Source organism: Theropithecus gelada, chromosome 11 (assembly GCF_003255815.1).
Source record: "Theropithecus gelada isolate Dixy chromosome 11, Tgel_1.0, whole genome shotgun sequence".
Classification (NCBI taxonomy): domain Eukaryota; kingdom Metazoa; phylum Chordata; class Mammalia; order Primates; family Cercopithecidae; genus Theropithecus; species Theropithecus gelada.
The window spans coordinates 104,506,717-104,523,580 of NC_037679.1; the positions used below are offsets into that span (position 1 = coordinate 104,506,717).

The 16,864-nt window shown below is 45.7% G+C and overlaps 2 protein-coding genes across 4 annotated transcripts in view; both read left to right on the forward strand.

Annotated features, from left to right (window-relative positions):
• KDM5A (lysine demethylase 5A) overlaps positions 1–16,864 on the forward strand; it is a 136,874-nt gene that overhangs the window by 106,644 nt on the left and 13,366 nt on the right. The window contains exon 29 of the mRNA XM_025400962.1: positions 14,136–14,342. The gene's annotated coding sequence lies outside the window, so the exon portion shown is untranslated. The remainder of the gene's footprint in view (positions 1–14,135; positions 14,343–16,864) is intronic.
• The window catches only part of SLC6A13 (solute carrier family 6 member 13), a 64,149-nt gene that overhangs the window by 10,841 nt on the left and 36,444 nt on the right, over positions 1–16,864 (forward strand). For 2 of the 3 annotated variants that reach the window (XM_025400965.1, XM_025400966.1), the window contains exons 1-2: positions 11,001–11,084; positions 14,136–14,342. In XM_025400965.1, coding sequence (XP_025256750.1) covers positions 14,141–14,342 — 202 coding nt within the window. In that variant the 5' untranslated portion in view covers positions 11,001–11,084; positions 14,136–14,140. Of the gene's footprint in view, positions 1–11,000; positions 11,085–14,135; positions 14,343–16,864 lie in introns of those variants that run through there. The other variant, XM_025400964.1, reaches the window with a different exon arrangement.

Sequence of the window (16,864 nt, forward strand, 5' to 3'; positions counted from 1 at the left end):
GCCTCTGCGCTTTCCCAACATGGCCACTTGCTTTCTCAAAGCTAGCAAGATCAGCTTACAATCTTATGTAACGTAAACATGTATGTATAATCACATACATCCTGCCACCATTGCCCTATTCCATTGGCGAGAAGCAAGTCCCAGGTCCTGCCCATGCCAAGAGACAATCAGAAGGATGTGAGCACCTGGGGAGGCAGGGATCGCGGGAGGCCACCTCTGATTGTGTCTACTGTCCTCACACAGAATGTGCTGCGTCATACAAAGACTGATGTGCCTGAGAGCATAAGCGAACTTCCTTAGGCTTAATATAGGCTGGTGCAAAAGTAATCGCAGTCAATCGCAAAGACCACAGTTAGTTTTGCATCAACCTATAAAAGTCCCTCTATCCATACTTTCCTATTCAAATTAGATCAAAAAAGGTAAGTGTAATGTCTTTCTTTTTTAATGCTCATGAGAAGAAATGCAGTAACTTTTTACACTTGGGCTAACATTTTATAAGACTGCTGCAGTTTGAAGTATTTATAACTGCCCTTTGGCCAATATCCTGCATTCAGTAGAACAAATTTACTTCTTAGGAAAATAGAAATCTCCAAATCTTGTCAACCGTGTTCTGGGTTCCTTAACTACTGATTCTCCTCTGAACACCCTCCAAATGGTTCATATCCCTTTTAATATCTATGCAAAGCATTCTCTTAGTCTTCAAATTACAATTCTGTCTGAAAGAATCAGATCTTGAATTTTAAAATTTATAGTATCCACAGTGTTAAGTATCTTTATGAATTTGTTTCCTCTCCATACATTTTTCTTCTACAGCCTGTGCTCTTGGAAGCTGTCAGCAAAAATTGGTGTAATTTCCATCCAGAAATGGAAACGTGAGGATTTCCTCGTCATTGAAATTTGTCCTTTCCTGTGCATCACAAGAATCTCCGTTTTGTTCCTAGGGATGGATGCATTGGGGGTTTTGTAAATTGGTGGTACGTGTGGTATGACAACATAGGAGCCAAGAGAAGAAACTGAAAGCAGAATTCAGAGTTTTAAAGTACTTCATCCCAAGTTTGTCAACTAGGAAGCAATGATTTCTTTCCAAGGTAATGGTATTGCCATCGCTGCTATTGACAGGTGACTCTTCAGACTCGTTTACAACGCGGGAAGGGCGTGGATCCGTGCTGGTTCTGTGTGTTTGTTTCGCAGTTCTTGTTTGGAAGATGTTTAATATTCTAATTGCTATAGGTTCTGTGGATTAATACATACACATCTTAAGTCATGTCTTAGAATTACATAGCCCTAAGATTCTCAGGTATCCTAACGTCAACTTTTCTGTGCTTCTGTTACCACTAGGATAGTGTCTACACATTTCTAAAAGATGGCCTGCACCAAAAAAAAAAAAAAAAATGTATTTTGGAAATATGTATAGATTGCCTAGTTCTATCCTGGTTTTTCTAATATTATGAATTCAGTTACCATTGTATGGTAAATTGTGACTGAGTAAAGATTTTTCTCATTTTTCAGATGGTTATAGCGGGAGGTATTAAAGCTCTAGGAGATGACAAGTGGACAGGACAGAGTGAGAAAGAAATGGTGTGCTGAGTTCACCTGAAAGCCTCAGTTCCCAAGCTATTTCTTTACTAAACTGTGTTTTTCCAAAGTTGTATCTGCACCCTCTCTGGTTTGCAAAGAGGGGACAAAAGAGGGAAATTTTATACATATAAAGTCTAAAGAAGAGAGATCTGATACCTAAGGTCAAGGTATAGGGAAGGAATAGTATATAGTGTTAGAATATTTTGATGGGTAAATACGAGAGGTTATAGAAGTTGGAATGAGGCCGGGCGCGGTGGCTCAAGCCTGTAATCCCAGCACTTTGGGAGGCCGAGACGGGCGGATCACGAGGTCAGGAGATCGAGACCATCCTGGCTAACACAGTGAAACCCCGTCTCTACTAAAAAATACAAAAAACTAGCCGGGCGCGGTGGCGGGCGCCTGTAGTCCCAGCTACTCGGGAGGCTGAGGCAGGAGAATGGCCTGAACCCGGGAGGCGGAGCTTGCAGTGAGCTGAGATCCGGCCACTGCACTCCAGCCTGGGCTACAGAGCGAGACTCCGTCTCAAAAAAAAAAAAAAAAAAAAGTTGGAATGAAATGTGAATGTCAGTATTAGAGCCTGCCTAACAGAAATTGAAGTAGACAACAATCCCCCTTCTTCCCCCCTTTTCAAGTCACAACAGCACTGCTTTTTTGGCTACAGAAAGCAGCTGAGGCTCAATCCCAAAACAGCAGCAGGTTCTGGTCCAAAGTGCAAACCAAAAGCAGCAGCAGGAGGGGTGGAACAGAGTCATTACCAAAGATTGAGTACAGAATAAAGTGATCTACAAAAACGAGCATGGAAGGGCATGCTACAGGCTAAAGCCAGACTCAGGAAGGCCTGCTGTGAGGGAGAGGAAATCTACAGCCCGGCGTGGGAGAAGAGAACCATGGGTGCAGAGTAAGTGGGAAGATGGAACAGTGAGTGACCCCGGCCACGTGACTCAAGGCAAAGCCATACTTTACCATTTCTTTAAAGAACCAGCCTAGGTTCCTAGCACAGAAGCTGGCAAGGATTCCTTTTGAATTCGTGTTTGAAAAATACCCTCAGATTGAAATTACTAAACAAGATGGTAGTGTTTCTGGTTACATGGAAAGCTGAGTTCAGGGACGGATCTAGATTTTTGTAGATACTGAAGCTTAGACAATTCGCGGAGGGTCCTCTTTATGGAAAATGGCACAAAATTAATAATTCAAAACTAGGTACAGGGGATTGGAAGGCACCCATGCAAGGGAGGGGCCCCAAAGCTTATGTTGTATTAACTGCAAGGTAAATCTGCTTGAGTGGAACAGAAGGAGCCCGGGCAGACAGACGTCCAGATCCTACGTGTGTCACTTCGGCAGAAGGAGCCCGGGCAGACAGACATCCAGATCCTACGTGTGCCACTTCGTAGCTTTGGAATCTTGGGCAATTTAGTTTTCCTATCTGTGAAACTCAATCTCTTACCTATAAAATAGGGATAATGCCAGTCTTTCTGGCTTGTCAATAAAGACTAAATGAGAGATGTATGTGAAGGTGCCTAGGGTGTGCCATAACTGCTAATATGGATGACTTTATGTGGTGCTAAGTTTTGGAGGGATGATTGTTGATGAAAAGTGAGTATCGGCTGGGCGCGGTGGCTCACACCTGTAATCCCAACACTTTGGGAGGCTGAAGCGGGCGGATCACCAGGTCAGGAGTTCGAGACCAACCTGGCCAACATGGTGAAACCTCGTCTCTACTAAAAATACAAAAATTAGCTGAGTGTGGTGGTGGGCTCCTGTAATGCCAGCTACTTGGGAAGCTGAGACAGGAGAATCACTTGAACCCGGGAGGCAGACATTGCAGTGAGCCAAGATCGTGCCACTGCACTCCAGCCTGGGCAACAAAGAGCGAAACTTCATCTCAAAAAAAAAAAAAAAAAAGGAAAAAGAAAAGTGAATATCGATTATTCTGGTCATTATTGTTTGGAACTCTGATTCCTGGAGGTTAATGAAATGTTTAAAGTATCTGCTGAGAGAGCTAAGCACTCCTAGGCTTTTATCTGTATTCAGGAGATGGCAGATGGCACTCTACTGTCTTCAAGTAGCTTACAGACTAGAGGTGCGAGTCTGGGCTATCATTATTGGCTGTTGGAATTGGGAATATAAGAACTCTTGGAATAACTAGAGTTGCTGAAGAAAGAGCTGTGGCCAGAGCAGTTAGAAGAGGGGTGATCAGACCAGCAGTCTCTTTCTTTCCAAGCCTGAGATCAGCTGTGGAAGACTCAGAGCTGACGTGAAGCCTGGGGATGGCCCAGTCTTACTCTCTTGTTTTATGCATGAAAAACAGAGTCCTAGAAAGGCAACATGGATTGCCCAAGATTATGTGGCTGATTCAGGTCATATCCAGGACTAGAATTTTGGAGTTCTTCCTCCCAGGTTATACATTTTTTTCATCACACTGAACTTGGCTCTAACCCATTCTCCTTTTATGCCCCTTCTTTAGTTTTCCTTCTGCATTGTCCATGTAGCAGAACTCTATGGAAGGCCACCCTGGTCCAACAGTCAGGCTGTGGGACCTTCTTCAGGCTGCTTCTGCCTCTTAGTCTGACATGTAGGTAGAGCTCTCTCCGTTGCTGATTTCTCCATTGGTGGAAACTGCAGAGCTGAAGCGAGCAGTACTAGCAGCCAGCAGGCAGGCAGCAGAAAGGGCCCGCGAGGGAGCTTTGGACACCAGTGCTTGACAGGGATGTTTAGAACCTGGAGAGCTTCCAAAGGAGAGCAATGAAAACAGTGGGTGGGGGTGAGAAGGAAGAACTCTTAGGAAAGATAAAAGGGTTTCAGATTATTTATCTTGGAGAAGAGAAGGCTGAGAGTGGCTTTGAAAAGGAGTTTCAGAGATAAGACCAGCTGTACTACATCTTCCCTGAGGATAGACTAAGAAATTAGCTAACAGCAGCAATTAGGCTACAGAGCTTTTCAAATTTAGCTGCCTCTTAGAGACTTCCAGAGAGCTTTTTAAAAAATCTCGATGTTCAAGCTTCACCTCAGAACAATTAGAATCTTCTCTTCAGGAGTGGGCGTTAAACATCGGTAATTTCTTTAATGTTTCCCGGGGTAGCCAACATGGATTTCTGATTCAGAAAATTTTAAAATTTAATCTTATGGAATAATTGGGAGGAAAATTGCCCAATGATGTCAAACTATGCTAGGAAAAAAATGCATTTTTTTTTTTTTTATGGAGGGAATAGGGGTAAGATATAACAAGAGTGGGAAAAGTTGGGATTGGGCTTAGTGTGAAGGAGGAGAATATAGGTGAGAGGTGGTGAAAACCCATGGCCAAGGCCTTGAGAACAGGTACAGGTGCCTTCCTGCCACTACAGTCACCACTTTCTGTTACGTCAGTTCCCTTCTCCGAATGTATGTGGCTATTATGGCCGAGGAAGAGAAAAGAAGCCCCTGACAGCTGGGAGTTGGACGGACACTGTCCGTTAGGCTCTGTATCGCTAGGAGCTGCCCTGGTGTTCGTTCTCACATGCCAATGTCAGGCAAGGCCACTCTGTGATCATGGTGGATCCAGACACAAATAAGATCACTCTATGATGATATCTGAACAAAGACAACAACGTGAACATCGTCCAACCCACACAAATGATCAAACATCCGATGCTGGCTAACACAAGTGACTGCTCCTTCCTTACCAATCACAGCTTTTTGCTTCACTTCGTTTTTCCTGCTTTCTAGATAAAATCCATTAAGAAACCCAATTATAGGCCGGGCGCGGTGGCTCAAGCCTGTAATCCCAGCACTTTGGGAGGCCGAGACGGGCGGATCACGAGGTCAGGAGATCGAGACCATCCTGGCTAGCACGGTGAAACCCCGTCTCTACTAAAAAATACAAAAAACTAGCCGGGCGAGGTGGCGGGCGCCTGTGGTCCCAGCTACTCGGGAGGCTGAGGCAGGAGAATGGCGTAAGCCCGGGAGGCGGAGCTTGCAGTGAGCCGAGATCGCGCCACTGCACTCCAGCCTGGGCGACAGAGCGAGACTCCGCCTCAAAAAAAAAAAAAAAAAAAAAAGCCAATTATAAAATTCCTCCTCCTTCCTCACAGCATCCGATCCAAAGCAAAGCCCTGCTTCCGAAGTCGCCTCAAAATCACCTAATACAAATTCATCCAATAACACGTCCTCAGTGACACCCTCTGACTGAGACACCTCACAGTTTACATTGTGTGCAGTCTCCCTTGTTGCCATGAGTAACGAACCCAACTTGTTTAACTGTAGGTGTGTTCCTCATGGTCTTTGGCTCACGGGCATTGACGCCACACAGTTTGAGCAGGCCCTGTCTGTTTCTTGTTTGGGGAAAGCAGGATGGATGAGAGCTGTCATGTTTCCCAGTCATGGGAAACCAGTCGCGTGTCCCTTCTGGGTCCCCTCCCTCTCTCTGGGCTGAGACATGGGAGATGAGATTCCGGCCACACTTTGCATTCCACATCAGTCAGCCGCATGACCAGTGCATCAGTAGATTTTGCTCATCACAAATAATGTCCTGCAGTGGTGTTTAAAAATGTTTAGGATAAAAGACTGTCCAGAGATTGAAGTTGCTTTTTTTAAATGTTGCCACTCTGCCCTCACCCCTCACCACAGCTCGATGGTGTCAGGGCGTCTCCGTTCCCTCAGAACCCCTGCTCACTAACTGTTCATCAGGAACTTCCCACTGAGACTAGTTACATAAGGGTTGCAAACTCTGTGTACTCTGAGAGTCGGACAAGAAATCAGGGAAACAGGGATTGGAAGAAACTGGATAAAATTGGAAAATAACTGCAACTACTTTTTCTAGAGTTAAAGACAAAAGGTATGATTTTCCTTAATAGGGAAGGCAGAGTAGTAAAATTGTGGAACACATTGGGATGGGAAGAGAGCCTTCTGATTAGATTTTTTAAGTATTCTTCAGGTCTGATGAGATTTTCAGTGAAAGCAACCTTTTTCTTGTCATTTTCATTGTTCACCTCTTTCCTGAGAAAGTTATATTTAATCCCACGGGCCAGCAATAGCCAAAATAAACAGGACTACAGTTGTGCTTCTTAGTGTTTCTCTTGTCTTTTTTCCTCCACCTCTCGACTTAAAGTATAGATAGCATGGTAGCCATAAGTAAATAATGGACTTTAGAATTCTACAAACCTGAGTTCAAATCCTGGGTCTACCATGTACTAGTTATGTGGCCTAGCAAGTAATTTAATTATCTTTAAGGCTTTGTTTTCCTATCTTTAAAATGATCTTGTCAGTAATTCTTGTGTCATAGGTTTGTTCTGAGGATAAAATGAAATGGTGCCTGTATAGCACTTAGCGCCATGCCTGGCACGTTTGAAATGCGCAGCAAACGTTAGTAATGGTAATGGTTGGTGTTACTAATATTCTTTGTCGTAAGTCTTGTTTCTTTCAGACGTTGGGTCTGATGTGGTGGCTCACGCCTCTAATCCCAGTGCTTTGGGAGGCGGAGGCAGGATTGCTTGAGGCTAGGAGTTTAAGACCAGCCTGGGCAACATAGCAAGACCCTATCCCTATAAAAGATTAAAAAATAATTAGCTGGGCATGGTAGTAGTCCACGCTACTGTGGAGACTGAGTTGAGCGGATCCTTTGAGCCTGGGAGGTTGAGGCTGCAGTGACCTATGATTGTGCCGTTGCACTCCAGCTTGGGCAATAGAGTGAGACCCTCATCTCAAAAACAAAAATGAAAAAAGAAAACAAATTGGAGCTTATAGAATTTAGGTGAATTATCCCATCTGGGATCAAACAGAAAGGTCTTCACAGTTTTTAGTGACCTCTCTGGTTTCTGCATGTAACATCCCAGAACTTTTCACAGCAGGGTCAAGTACTTGGGCTGTAATAGAGTGTAAACAAAAAAAAAAAAAAAGAAAAGAAAAAACTTTATTTTAGACTTACAGAAAAATTGCAAAAATAGTAGAGAGCTTCCATCTTTCACTCAGCTTCCCCTAATGTTAGCGTCTTTCACAACCATAGTACAGTTGTTGGAACGAGGGAATTAACGTTGGTAGGGTGCTAGTAAACTAAAGACCTTATGCAACCTTCACCAGTTTTTACATTCATGTCCTTTTCTATTCCAGGACCCTATCTAGGATCCCATTCAGGACCCCACATTGCATTTGGTGGTTGTCATTTTCCCTTAGTCTCCTGCAGCCTAAAACACTTCCTCAGTCTTTCTTGTCTTGTCTGTCTTGTCTTTCGTGACACTTTTGACACTTTTGAAGAGTAGTGATCAGTAATTTTGTCAAATGCCCCTCACTTTGGGTCTGCCTTATGATTCTTGTGATTGAACCACACTTTTGGCAAAAGAATATCACAAAAATGTTGTGTCCCGCTTAGTACATCATATCCATGCTTCATGATACAGATAGATATTGATGTCTTATTACTACTGGTGGTGTTGACCTTGGTCATTTGGTTCAGGTGGTTTCTGCCTGGCTTCTCTACTTCAAAATTACTATTTTTCTCTTTGTAGTTAATACATATCTTGGGGGAGACACTTTGGAATTGTAAAAATTCTGTTCCTCCTTGAACTTTCACCACCAATGTTAGAGTTCATTGGTAGATCTTGTCTGCAACAATTACTATAGTGGTGTTTGTCTAGTGGTGATTTCCTATTTTTCTCTTTCCTTCTACATTTATTAAGATTTCTTTTTCTTTGAGATGGGGTCTTGCTGTGTTGCCTCAAACTCCTGAGCTTAGGTAATCCTCCCACCTCAGCCTCCCTGAGTAGCTGAGATTACAGGTGCACGCCACCATGCTCGGCATCCTTCTATATTTATTTATTGGAATTCAACTGCAAGGAAGAATGGCCCTTTCATTCCTACTTACTAACGTATTGGTTATTTGTATCAGCATGAACTTATTAGTGAATTTTGTTCTTTGGGCTACAATCCCATACTATCATTATTCATTTTGTTGTTCGAATGATTTCAGTTATAGCAAGCCATAATTTGTTTAGTCTGTTCTACTTGCTGTTTTCTTTTCTTTCACTGTGATATTCGAAAAGGGATCCAAAAGGTCAGCAGGTTCCTGACTCCTGCAGTTAAACAGAACTACATCTCTTAATTTAAAGGTCTCCAGAGGAGAACCCACCACTTCCTTTGCCACCTTGATGTTGCTCAGAAATGTTTATTCCACTCCTTGTAGAGTCAAACAATTTTTGGGAGAGCGTATCATGGCGTACTGTCATTTAAACATACCTGGGATGAACTTGGTACGAACCAGGACCTCCTAGGCCTGCTTTTTGCATGGTTCACTTCATTTTATACAGTCCTGTTGTGGGAAGCGCAGCCTTCAGTATCCTCACTAACAATCTCTAGTGAGTCTTAAAACTTAGGCAGTCTCTTGAGTAAGAACTCTTGAATACTAATTCTGGTGTTACTTGTTTTCAGGTTTCTTGGCTTTGCACCCAGCAGACCAAAGGATGATGGCAACGTGAGGTAGATGCAAGGCTAGTCACGCCTGTTTTGTGTGGAACCCCAGACAGGAAGTTGTGAGGGACTGTCACCAACATTTATCTACCAGTGGTTCTCAAGCTTTTTGTTGTTGTTGTTTAACTTTTGTCAACCTAAGCAGGACAAAAAACCTACCATAGCCATTCCCACTTTATAGGGGAAAAAGAAATTGGGGATAACAAAGATTTGGAGAGGAATAAAATAAGGAGTCAATATGTGGTAACATGGCAGCAGTTATGTAAAAACAAAAGAGTTGGTAAGTAAAGCCAACATTCCTTAATACAAGAGCAGCAACTTACAGCCAACTCAGGATAAGCCTGATGATGTCCTTATCACTGACAGTCTTTCCTGGAAACTGGAAATTGCAACCGTTTGCATATATGAGGACACAGAAGGGGCTGTGCAACATTGCCAAAGGCCGAATGGTATCTGAGAAACACCAAGTTATCTGGTAATTTTAGATTACAGATGCCAAAGTTTATGATGCGTAGTAGGCCATTGGCAAGTACCACTCAAGGATGAGTAAAAATGGAAGTCAAGAGCACTGCTTTGAAGATGGTCTTTTTTTTACGTGAGTTTGTAGGCTGTCTCAGGACCCTTTTGGTTTATGGCTTTAGATGGCTCAATCTAACAGATGAAAGCTTGAAAGGGGAGAGGAACAGGGGCAGCTGAAACATAAGAATAATTTCCAAGAAGCTTGTGGGAGGCTCTCCAGGTGTTCCTAGGCAGTGTTTCCTGCCCCTGCCCCATGCCCTTAAGTCAGATGAGGGATGCAGGAAATGGAAACTACCTTAGACTCTTCGATTCATCTTTCTTTCCACACCTCTCTGTCATCTCAAGATGCCTCTGTCACCTCACTCACCCACTGCCCCATCCCCTCCCTAACTCATTCTCACAGTCTGGCCAGAGCCCAGCTTAGCTCAGGGGTTTCCCAGTCCTGTCTCCCTCAAGAAGACTTCCCTGCTCACTGTGAATAATCCCTTAAGGATGAATAACAGCTACCATTTACAGTGAGTCACCATCTCCTGAAATCTCAAGCTGGACAGTCACCTATGTAGGACTCAGACCCCACACTCCCCGGTGTCAAAGTCTAAGCAGGTTCCCTGCATGCGCTGTGCTTCGGCACGTGGCTGAGGTGGGACTCTGCCCTGTCCTAGACTCCAGGCTGAAGGAACTGCTCACAGCGGCCTCTGTGGGCTGTTCCTGCAGAAGAACGAAGCTCCCTGGTGACCTGTGCCTCGTGCTCACTGCCAGCTCCTTCACTGATGACAGCTTTAGGGCTTTGCTTTATTTTAAACTTTGGCACTTCCTTTTCTCTACTGATTTAAAAAATATTTTAAAATTATAGCATATTATTTAAAAATCCAAACAATATTGGTAAAGTGGGGAAAAAAACTCCCTTACTGCCATCTCCTGATGTCAGTTCCACTCTACAAAAGTAACTACTATTAACCATTTAGTGAAAATTTTTTGAGACTTCTTCTGTGTGTATAAATGTCTGTGTATGTTTGGGAAGTTTTTCTGACATCTCCGAGTTCTGTATCTATGTATCTTTGTTCTAAATCATCGTCCATTCCACATTGCAAGCTGCAAAACGGTAAGATAAATGTATTTTTAAATTAATCTACACAGCACCTGACCAAAGGAACACCTATTCTTGATGGATTTATAGGAGCGCTTGTGTTGGAGACAGGGGTGGGAGGCAGGATCCCTCCAGAGAGACCCCGAGCTCACCAGGTGGGAAGCGCACATGAGCTCCGGGGAAGAGACCATGCTTCATAAGCTCACCAGCAACTGGCCCGACCTGCCAGGGTGTGCACACTCCCCAGACTGCGGAATCACTCTTGTGCGGGTTGCCCGGTGGCCGAGGGAGGGGAGGGGAGAAAAGTGGAGGGGGAGGCACAAGGGTGGAATGTGGGCTGGGCCAAGTTTAGAATTACGAGTGCCACAGAGGCTCCTGGAACCACACTTTAAATAGCCGGCACCTTCCCCTTCCCCCTTAGATAATTCTTCTCCCCGACTGGACCTCTGGCGGCAACTTCAGTAAGGTTCGAAATGTTTTCTCTTTTTTTTTTCTGTTTCTGGGTCTGAGTCTGCAGGTTGGTGGGATCCATGGGACTTACAACCAAAGGACTTTTTTCTCACCCTCTCCTAGAAAATATGCTTCTGACATTTATGTGTGCAAATGCCAAGATTATATGCTACTTTCTTGACTTTCTGCAACTTGGGTGGCTGTTGACTTAAGTGACAATGTGATTTGGAAAGAGAGCGCCCTAGATTGAGAGGAAAGACAGTTGGATTTAACTCCAAGAAAAATCAGATTTAACTCTGAGAAAAGAGAACAATGATCAACTCTTTGACAGGACTGAAAGAAGACAAAAATTTGAGTACCTGTTATTCTATTAAGTGCGTATATATATGTATATTTCCTCTTTTAATTCTTATAGCTAAGTATATCCTATCAATCATCCCCAATTTTACAGATGAACAAACTAAGACTCAGAGTCATTCATTAACTTCTCTGAAGTCAGACATTGGTATGAGAAAAAATGAACCTGGTCTCATCTGACTCTACAGCTCATGGCCTTTCAGACACAACACGCTACGTCTGAGAAGCAGCTCTAATGGGGCTAAGGGAGCCAGGAAAGTGCTACTGTTTCCCCCAGAGTCTGGGAGGTGGAGAAGGGAAGGTTTTCCATCACCAGGAGGGATCCATCCGCTGGTAAAGGGAGGGGAGGCCTCCAGCAAAGTCAGTACCTTGACAACCTTCCCGAAAGGACTGGGGAGCCCTCTTGGGACCAGTTACTTGGGTTTCTCCTTTGTAGAAAGGAGCTCATTCCCTAATTTATCAAATAAAAATAGATACCTGCTGTTCCCTGACTTTCTTTTTTCTTTTCTTTTCTTTCTTTTTTTTTTTTTTTTTCGAGACGGAGTCTCGCTTTGTTGCCCAGGCTGGAGTGCAGTGGCGCGATCTCGGCTCACTGCACCTGGTTTCATCTACCTCCTGGTTTCAAGCGATTCTCCTGCCTCAGCCTCCTGAGTAGCTTGGGTTACAGGTGCCAGCCACCACACCTGGCTAATTTTTGTGCTTTTAGTAGAGACGGGGTTTCACCATGTTGGCCAGGCTGGTCTCAAACTCCTGACCTCAGGTGATCCACCTGCCTCAGCCTCCCAGTTGCTGGGATTACAGGCGTGAGCCATTGTGCCCGGCTTCTTCCCTCACTTTCTGACTTCCTGGGTCAGAGCCAAAGGAGAATCTGTGGCCAGAAGAGGTTACTGCTGAGAAAGTTCTGTTAACATGAACTTTGCTTGAGGGTTAGAAAAAAGTCCGTCTGCCTACTTCTCCAGAAAAGAGGCCACTCTGCAAAATCAAGGCAGAGTCATTAGAAGATGCTTTTAGTAGACATGCCAGTGAACCCAGGCAGCCGTTGTAATCAAAGGGCTGGGACTGAAAGAGCAGGGGCAGATGGGTTGAAGTCCTGGCTGTGCAGTTTACTAGCTACATGGCAGCAGCAGTCACATTATTGAACCTCTCTGAGCGGCAACTTCCTTATTTATAAAGTGGAAGTAGTAATGCTTACATGTCAGGGTTGCTGTGAGAACTAAATGAAATGAATGCATATGAAGTGCCTAGTCTGTAGTAGTTGCTGACTAAATGGGAGCCACACCCAGTCATCCTCAATCCCAGTAGTCTGGAATGGGCCACTTCTGACAGTGAATGGTTAAAACTGTGGCTTTTTAGTTTATGTCATCTTCTCTACTGTCACAGACTCCACTTGTCACCAGAAAAGAAAAAGCACATAGCTCATCTCTCCCTTCTGCTGATTTCAGAGAGACATAGGAGGAGTACTTAGTCCACCTCATCTTACTCACAATTCCTGGTCCCCTCAACTCTCCCAGTCCTTTGACAGGATTTTTTTTTAAACTGGCTTTTATTTTTATATTACAAAAGTAAAACATTTTTTGTTGTAAATGTAGAAAATATAGATAAGGAAATGTTCCTATAACCCAGCTGCTGAAAGAAAAACATTTTGGGCCGGGCGCGGTGGCTTATGCCTGTAATCCCAGCACTTTGGGAGGCCGAGACGGGCGGATCACGAGGTCAGGAGATCGAGACCATCCTGGTTAACACGGTGAAACCCCGTCTCTACTAAAAATACAAAAAATTAGCCGGGCGCGTGGCGGGTGCCTGTAGTCCCAGCTACTTGGGAGGCTGAGGCAGGAGAATGGCAGGAACCTGGGAGGCGGAGCTTGCAGTGAGCCGAGATAGCACCACTGCACTCCAGCCAGGGGGACAGAGCGAGACTCCGTCTCAAAAAAAAAAAAAAAAAAAAAGAAAAACATTTTGGTGGCTATCCTAATCTTTCAATGCCTATAAATACTTTCTAAGATATTTGTCAAGCATGATCATATTGTACGTACTGGGTTTTACTATATATTGTGAGCATCCTTTTGTGCCGATACACTTGTTTCTGTAACACAGGTTTTAATGATTATATATAGTAGTTCATTATGTGAATGTGCCATAATTTATCAACATATCTAGCATTTTTGACTATTTATGTACTTCCGATTTTTCGCTGTTATAAACAATAAATATCCTAATGCTACACCTTTCACTCACAATCACAATTATTTCCTCAGGGTAAATTCCTGCAAGGGCAATTGGTGGCTTTGAGGACATGTGAAATCCCATCCTTTCCACGTGTCCCAGCATAGAGAGTAAAGAGACGGAAGCACGTGCTAATCCCGGTGAGGCTGACTGTAGGGCGGCAGGGAGAATTTAGACAGCACAGCGGCCCGTGAACTCCTCCATGTCTACAAGCCTCAACCCAAGAGGGCCTTGTAGTGGAAGCAAAGGCCGTCCTTCAGCACCAGCACTTTCCTCCTGAAACAGGAAAGGGATATATACGCTCAGTAGCTGTCACCCAGCTTCCACCACTGAGAAGTGCTAAGGAGGACACGGTCTGCAGGGAAGGGCATAGCATTCGCCTCTTCCAGGGCATTCATCCCCTTATGGATTTGTTGGAAAAGGAGGAGGAGGAGGGGTTTCCTTCTGGGGTTCCCAACAGTAACAGGGCATCCCACTTGTTTTCCAGGTGGGATGGATAGCAGGGCCTCAGGCACAGCCAGTAATGGAGAGACAAAGCCAGTGTATCCAGTCATGGAAAAGGAGGAGGAAGATGGCACCCTGGAGCGGGGGCACTGGAACAGCAAGATGGAGTTTGTGCTGTCAGTGGCCGGGGAGATCATCGGGCTGGGCAACGTCTGGAGGTTTCCCTATCTCTGCTACAAAAATGGGGGAGGTGAGAGCCCTTGTGCCGCCCCACCCACCCCTGGAAGGACCATGCTTCCATCTCCTGCGCTTACGGCCCCTCTGGGGAGTCCCATAGATGCATAGGATTCTCGAGTTGCAAGGACGCTTAGAGGTCATCCAGGACTCTCTGTAAGAAACTAAGACCTAGAAAGATGCGTGACTATCCCGTGACTATCCCAGGGCTCTTTCTGTTGTAATGTGGCATCGTAGAAATGTGAGCACAAGCTGGAACCAGGTGGAGGAGAGTTTGGATCCTGGCCCCGCTGCTCACCCTCTGTGTGATCTTGGACAAGTTACTTAAGCTCTCAGAGCATCAGTTACCGCTCCTGCAAATCGAGATAATAATGCCTGCCTTTCAAGGTCGTCGTAAGGATTAGAGATAATGTGTGTAAAGAACTTAATAAATAGTAGCTTTGTTGATGATGATGGCAATACCAAACTGTTCTGTGGTCTTGAGATTCCCCAGCCTTGGCCTGGTGTCTTTTTCCGACTCTGCTGGCAGGGGGAGGTTCCCTAAGCCATCCCTTACCCAACCCCTTCTAGTATAGGCTCTCTTTGTAAAAATTTCCCAGTACAAATGTGTGTGTGTTGTAGGGAGAGCATTACCTCCAGCTCTTCACTGTGTCATCACTGGCTTCTCATTCACCTCTCTTCCAGCCGCCTGGGGTAACTCTGCTGTCCCCGCAGCAGTGACAGAAATTTTGCAACCACTAACCCACATTCAGGGAATTTAGTATTTCTGTGGGAAGCCCCAGAGGGATTTTCCCAAGTACTGGAGTGTTCTGGGTGACCAGTGGGCTAGGAATAGCTCCTTGCTTATGGGTAAAGCTGATAGGGCTGGGGTTCCCAGGTCTGATTTGGTAGTGAGACTGCAGCCAGGCCTGGAGGAACGTGGAATACAGAGGTGGGCCATCAGGGAAAATGATGAGAGGAGTGGCAAGTTCATGGGCTACAGGATTTGAGGTTCTTTAAAGCAATACCTACCCTTTTGCAGGTGAGTAAGAGCTGCCAAACGCATCCAGCTTGAGTCTCACAAGGATTTTAGAGAAAGAAAACCTTCAATACAGAGTGGCGGTGTGGGAACTGGAGGAGAACACGAGAGATGCTCTGGGCCCATGGAGTCTGGTTCCCAGGTCTGCGGCAACTGGGGACTGTCCCTGGGTTGGAGGTTAACTTGTGTTTCCAGAGGGATGAAAATGGGCTGGTGTGTCCCTTCTTCCTGGGAATTTCTGGCCAGTGGCCTGAAATCCTAGGAATTTGCTCAGTTTGCGCTGTGAGGGAAGAGGGAAGGTCTACCCACTTTTTACCTGGTGCTGAGTGCTCCACATGCTTGTTTAGGAATTTAGGCCTGAGTACCCTCCCTCTGGAGAATCAGGGGAGACGGAGCTGGCCCAGGGTGAAAGCTGGAGGCTTGGGGACTAAGCTGGCGTTGGGACTCTGGGTCTGGAACCTGGTAACCAGCTCAGCTCCTCACATGGCAGAGATTAGGAGGTGAGCAGCTTTCCCCAAGCCTCTCTGGAATTGGGTAAAGGTTGGCCTGGGAATTAGCAGGAATGGCACGAAGAGGTAGGAGAGATTGCCTTCCAGGTCTAATGCAAACCACTGGGCTGACAGGGGCAAGTGGAGGGGAGCAGTGACAGGAACGCGGGGGATGAGGGACTCTCCCTGGTCCTTTGTCTGGCAGTGTTTGGGTCCCAGGGCTCTGTGGTGAGTCTGTGTGGGCCTGGGAATGTGTTGACTGTGTCTTGTGTGGGAACAGAGGCCTGAGGGGAAAAGAGCACCCACAGCCCTTGGTTGGTCACGTGGCTCCTGTGTGGGGAGGTGGAGGCAGCAGGGCGGCGGCTGTGGTCTCCTCCTCCCTGGATAGAGCCTGCCTTCCAGCACGCTGATTCCCTGGAGAGTCCTGGCATGTGTGGGAATCCTGCCATCCAGTCGAGTTCTCTGTTTAACCCTTACACTGCCTACCCATAACTTCTTCCCTTACCACGCGCGGGCCTCAGCACTCCTCTTCCCCGTTCGCTGGTGGATGGCTTCAGCTGGAGGGGAGTGTTCTGAGGGACTGGGGAGCTGCAGGCAGGGCCCAGGTTTGCTCTGGAGGGCATGAGTCACCCAGGGCCGCAGGCTGGGTTAGTGAAATGCCTCCTTTACCACGGTAAGCGGGCTGATCAAGGATGTGTGTGGTCAGTAGAGGAACCTGGACCTGCCTATTTTTCTGTTGTTTTGGTGTTCTCAGCAGTTTAACCTTTCTGTCATCAGTTAACTCCTCTCGCCTCCCAGGCAAAGCAAACTCCTACAGAGAACGGGCCCTTAAGCTTCATCTCGTCATCTCCCTGTCCCTTTGCCGAAGAAGAGACTGCTGCCCCTTCCCGAAAGGACCCTTTGCTGCTGCTGTGGGCAGGAGGCTGGGAGGTGGAGACCCTTAGATTGGTTTGACCCCTTTCCTCCTGGTTTAGTGCTTTTATCGGAACTCACCATTCTCAGATTGGGGCCTGGGCTCCTGGGCAAGGGAAG